This window comes from Electrophorus electricus, chromosome 19 (assembly GCF_013358815.1).
Source record: "Electrophorus electricus isolate fEleEle1 chromosome 19, fEleEle1.pri, whole genome shotgun sequence".
Lineage (NCBI taxonomy): Eukaryota > Metazoa > Chordata > Actinopteri > Gymnotiformes > Gymnotidae > Electrophorus > Electrophorus electricus.
Window position 1 is genome coordinate 1,619,607 of NC_049553.1, and position 6,214 is coordinate 1,625,820.

Genomic DNA, 6,214 nt, shown 5'->3' on the forward strand with positions numbered 1-6,214 from the left:
AAATCAATTGGTGGTGCATCTTTGTCCAATATGAGGTTATTTCTGGTCAGCTCAGATGAAACATGAAATAACCTAACACCTCTACCTTTCTTTTATAATTTTGATAAGATACCATATTTACTACACAGCGTTTGTCTTGCTTGTCTTGAGTGATGCAAGATTTTATGTAAAAATCCCAAATTGCTTGTCATTGTGGTCCATTCTCTCTGAATCCTGATGTGGCATCACACATTAATCATATCAGTCTTAGAGATTGGATGTCAAGGGGTCTGATAGATTTCTCCAAACAGATAGATCATTGATCTAATTTGGTCAGATCAAAGAATCCTTTGGCAGAGTCTGTGGTATTTTCAAATTAAATATTTTTTTCAGTTCATTAGTGAAGACTAATAATATTAAACTTATTCATACAGAATTTAGAAACAGTTTGCTTCTCTTAGTAATTTAAAAGGTAATTCCAAATGATATACCATTTTGTCTAATTTGGACTTGATATATTAAAGTTAATCTGGGGAAAAGACCTTGATTTGATTTTTAGCAACCAGGAATGGATGACTGTAACTAACAGAATCTTCCCTACACCTACCTCAGTGTTCAATAGCAAAAGTTTTAATTATTCACAGAATTCATCTTACCTCACTCAGCTTTCAGAAAACATTCCCTAATATATCAAAAATATTTTAAATGTTCTGTGGATATAGATAGTAAATAGCATGTATTTTGGTTTTGCAACAAAATACACAGTTACACTCAGTAAATGTGTCTTTGTGTTTGTCTTTTAAATTTTAGAATTTACTTAGTCAAAAGATTTGTTACTTTTATGATTCAAGCCAGAGATCCCCTCTATCAAGATGTGGTTAAACAATTTCTGCATCATAACTCAGAAAAAATTGTAGTAATGTGGTCTCCTTTAGAGTTTTGTTTGCAAAAGGTTAAATAGCTGTTTTATTTATATATTACTTTGATCATTTGACTTTGTTCATTTGCACTTTGTAAAACATTTTCTGGTGTTTCTTCTTATATTTTTTATTAGGTTCTGAATGTTACACTGAAAGCCCTACTTCCTATTTATGTTTGTGTGTAGTGGGAACACTTCACTCATTTCTCTGTGTAATGTTAACCCTTTATTTTCTTTTGTAACTTAAATAAATTAAAAATAATTTAAAATACATTTATAAATAAAATAAACAACCAAAATTGTTCTTATAGTTGCCATCATAATTTTGGTGACATAAAGAGACATTATTTATGAACACTAAAGATTAGTCTGCTGCATTTTAATCACTTTAATTGGTTGTTTGTTTGTTTTTTAAATTCTTTTATTTTTATTTTTTTTTTAGCAGTTGCAAGGAAGGGCAAATTTGCACAAATAAAATGCATCAAGTAAGGCACATGGATTAAATACATTTCGAAATATCAGTAACAACGCTCTGCACATTGCTGTATAACTGGACATTTTTACAGATTCACAGACTTTAAAATATGAATTAATATAAGCAACAGAACTTTACAATTGTTCAACAGAGCAGCAAAAGAGAAGTCAAAAGAGAGATTACAAACTGTTCCATAGCCTGAGCACAGACCATGCACACACAAAACACACATCAAACACACCAAACAAGAATCACATATAACTGTTGACTGTTGTCTTTGTTAGTGGGTTAGTGGGCTTAATATGATATATTCCAACATCATTCTACTCAACAATACACCTATGGGGACACATTAGTATGCATTAATTTTACATAATTAAGATGAAAATCATTTAACTATTTTTATTCCCTATCATACTAAGAGATGACTCAAGATTCTGTCTGAGAGGGACTTCTAATGAAATACTGCAATTAATTTCGAATAAAATGAAAATGCCAATCTTTCATATATATATATATATATATATATATATATATATATATATATATATATATATATATGAATAGCTTTCAAACACTCCCTAAACTGTTGGAAATATTTCCAGTAGTTTAGGGAGTGTTTGAAAGCTATTAAACAGCTTGTCCTTAAATGAACAATGATGATTCTATCAGAGCAGGTCAGTGAATGTTTGCCTTCCACCGACTTCCAACTGAATGACACTGTAGGAGTCTTTAAAATACATTTTAAAAGATTTAAAATAAACCACAGTTACCCCATCCATCATGAAGCTCATAGTGTTCTCTGTCTCTGTCAAAACTGAGTGCAACACACAGAAAAACATAGGGTGCGACCTCTGTACCTGGGCTGGTTCCCTGTGCTCTGCTTCTGCTGTGTGGAATGGGTGGGGATCAGACATCAGTGCTGATGGCTCGTGTATTGGTGTATGAGTCTTTGGGGCTGCATAGAATCAGCATGGGGCCCTTCAGTATGGCCAGTGGTGCCAGTGTTCTCATAAAGACCCGGCATGAAGGCCAGTTGCTTCCCTCCATTTCGAACATTGCTGGTGTAGTAGGGTGTGCAGTTAGGGCAGTAGCTGTGAGATGGGGTTGGCTCATAGGGCAGTACCAGCGGAGTAACAGCTGCCCCATCCATAGCTGGGGCACTGCATGCGTTACAGGCAAATTGTGGCTTCGGGGCCCCTCGGGGCCCCTTGTGCCTACTTCAGAGTCATTCCTCTTACAGCAGTAATACTGATCCATCCACAACAGGGAGAATGAAGAAAGTAAAGAGAAAGTTTGATTCCACTCCATATTTTTTTCCAATACTGCTGAACTGAACATTTGAAATGAAACATTTTGTCTGAGTTTAAATAGATTTATCTTTATTGAGGATGACTAAATGAATACTATATTAACAGAATATGTGAAGTAAAGCTGTATGAGTAATTTGAATGTATAAAACATAATTCTTAACAGCATAATAGCACAATAGCATAACATCATAATTCTTACTGAACAGCATCAGACTAAACATGTAGTTGGAAAGACGGTGTTTACCTGGAGTTGACAGTAACAGAGCACCGCAATGATACACAGGGGTATCACAGTGGCGAGAATTCATCCAGTTATGACAACAGTTCCAGCTGTCATCCGACCAAATCTCCATCAACCCCTATACAAGAAGAGAGAGGTAGACACATAACAGGAAGGGTAAGCGAGAGGTAGGGAAGTGAAGATTAAATGGAGATATGCACATACACATTATTGGCTCCCAGAAAAACCTTATTTCCATAGATAAACATAGATATTGTTCCTTTGTGGTGCAAAACACAATAGCCCTTATTCATCATCATTTCATACAAATGAGTGCAGATTTGACTGCCACGAAAGTAGCATAAGCTACTCTAGGTTTGATTTGTGAAATTGTTGTGCAACATCAAAACAGCTGATTTAAGTGGAATTGATTAATAAGCTTCAACTATCTAAAAACAAATGCTGGCACACTGGTGCCTCATTTATATATACCAAAATAGGCAAAGGGATTGCCCTGAATTACTGTCATATATATCATTTTTGCATTAAACACACCTTGAGTCATGCAACTGTAGCATTGGTAAGCCAAAAAGGCATTAAGATGACTTAAAATGGAAAGGGTATCATTACTATTATTATTATTATTAATGTATGCATGTGTAGTGTGAAATGTTAAAGGCCAGAATATTATATATGTGAGGCCTGTAGTATCTGAACCAAAACAGGATAGAAGAATCCTTTTTTACAGAGTTGTTTCAACTGCTTCTTCTTTGAAGGTTATTAGAAGGACAGTATAATTGGCTGATTACCAAATTAGTAGCCATCGTAGTCCAACATCAAACTGAACACACACTTCCCACAATGCAAATCTAAGGTGCATGATTGACATCATGCCAGTATTAATTTAAAATAAACAGAGTAAAAATAAAAATCTATGTTGTAAAAACAAGAATAAAAGTTATTTTACCACTAGGCTACACTATAAAACAGAAATTCTTTTCCACTTCCTGCACATCAGAAAGTAGTATTCTGACAGACTAGAACAATGAAGAGCACAAAACTAATATACTTAGTAAAAGGATACGAAATGTACAAAATAACTGACCACATGGGTAAAAAAAACACAGGCTTAAATACAAAAATTAACTATTAATTCTTTAATTAACAAGACACAGGTGAATTTTATAAGGGGCAGAGAAATAAAGTAGGAGATGCCAAAACCAAAACAAGGAAGCAGATGTAACAAAGACCAGGAAAAAAACAAAACAGAAGACGTCGCCAGGGAGGGGGCGATCAATATTTATCATGATATATATCAATATAATTGATTATGATAAATAATAATAGAAATTATGCTGTCAGTTTGAAGAGTATCATGATAATGACTGAGGCCTGAGTCAATGAATGAGGCAAACATCTAAAATGTTTGTATAGGTTAAAAGAATAAACATATGGATCCCTGGAACATTTAAGTACTTCTGTATATTGAAATAAAGTAATATTAATTATGTACAGGTCATGTAGTAAAATTAATGATATACTTTACATTTCTAAAATAAATGTAAAATCTGCATAAAAAGTACAAAATGTAAATATTGTAATCCAGTTATTGTGCTACATCTGTGCTTATTATATCTTTGAAACTGCACTTGATTGATTATTTTTATTGTCACATGACAAGTGGTACATGCATCTGGTACAGAGGTAATTCAGCTCTGTTGTAGCACAATATACATATACAGTGAACAATATACAGTACAATACACAATATACAATATTTAGTGAAAGAGAATCATGGAAAATCGCACAGTATTTTCATCTATCACAGGATTATTAGTTGTAGAGGAATTAACAGTAGTAACTCTTGATACTAATTTCAGGTTATTGTTAGGTACAGAATAGTCTTTCCCACATGTACGATTTTAAAGAAGCTCCTGAGGACATGCATGTTGCTGAAATCGCCAAAGTATGAACTTTGAGGAAGACCACACTTAGGGTGCCATTTGGGACTGTATAAATTATCTATGTTCCTTCAACTTTTGTTCATGTTTTAATGTTTCTGACAATAGCCATTGTGATTTAAGTAGTTATTTGGGATTACAACAGCAATGTTGGAGTTTGGCAGTGATGAAATGAACTGAAAGTAGCCTATGTGACCAATGCATATGATATAATTCCTTCCCAGACAGTTCTGGTCATGCTGTAAAGTTACATTACAATAAAAATTAATCACAAGTTAAACATGGGCTATGTGCTTACCTGTTTCCTCTCCATGTGTACACTTCTTGAGTAAGTGTGCATTCAGAAATATGCATCATGGGGTTGGGGTCAGGGGGCATGGCATACACATAGGTTAAACTTAATGTGCAAATTAACTGAATTATTTTGTGGTTATTCTGAACATGTTTTATTTGAGAACAGTGCATGCTTTATTTAAGTGCTTTTTTGTGAATTAGCAAGCAATATTTCTGTGGAGAAGAAAGTATCACCTGTCTAAATGTATTTTACTTCCAATTTAGGCAGGAGTTTAGTGCTTAAAAGGCACTCCAAGTCTTTCGCTTGGGAGAGAGGAGGGCAAACATGGACTCTGGTACTGCCTATGCTGTGCAAGGTTTTTAAAGTCTGTCTTACTGTTTGAAGCCCCAATGTTTTGTCAGTAAGTAGAACAAAGAAGGCACTAAAAATAATGCTAAGAAGAACCCCGTATGTTTTTTGTTTGTTCGTTTGTCCTGGCAAGTCGATGGATCCGCATGCATGGTTTTTCATTTTGTCTCCTTTAAAAAAAAAAAAAAAATCTAAAAATACGCTGAAGGCATTGACTCCTGAGCTTTCTCTCACCTCCATTGGTCACCCCATTACCACAGAGTGTTATGTCGGCCGAACCCCAAGCACACTACAACAGCCAACATGCTGTTCATAACTCGGCTAACAATGCAACCAATCATACATATTCCTTCAGATCCTCATCACTGGAATATTGACATCACCTGTTTCTCTACATTCGACTGTATTTAGACCTGCCTAGAACTTCCCAGTATTGTGAAGTATTGCCACTAGTATCTACTGTGCATACCGAGCATTCTTTTCTTGATTTCTCTCCTGTGTATTGGTTTTGTTTTTTTGCTCTTCTGTCTTCTGAGTTTTGCCTGCCCCTTTTTTGGAATAGTTTACCTGGTTTATGATTGCGTTCTGTTTTTTTGACTCTGATTGTTTACCTTAATGATTTGGATTAACCCTGTCTTTGTTTTCCTGGTTTTGACCCTGGCTTATTCACCCACCATGTTCTTAAGAGGACTTTATCGCTCAAT

General features: G+C 34.7%; 1 protein-coding gene across 1 annotated transcript; it reads right to left on the reverse strand.

Moving 5' to 3' along the window:
* Positions 1–2,023: 2,023 nt before the first annotated feature.
* On the reverse strand, positions 2,024–5,127 carry si:dkey-193b15.8 (protein FAM163A). Its single transcript, XM_027014752.2, is given in 4 exon segments — positions 2,024–2,367; positions 2,369–2,592; positions 2,595–2,624; positions 2,931–5,127. Coding segments are annotated over 4 exon segments (432 nt in total). The 5' UTR covers positions 3,024–5,127; the 3' UTR covers positions 2,024–2,282.
* Positions 5,128–6,214: the final 1,087 nt, after the last annotated feature.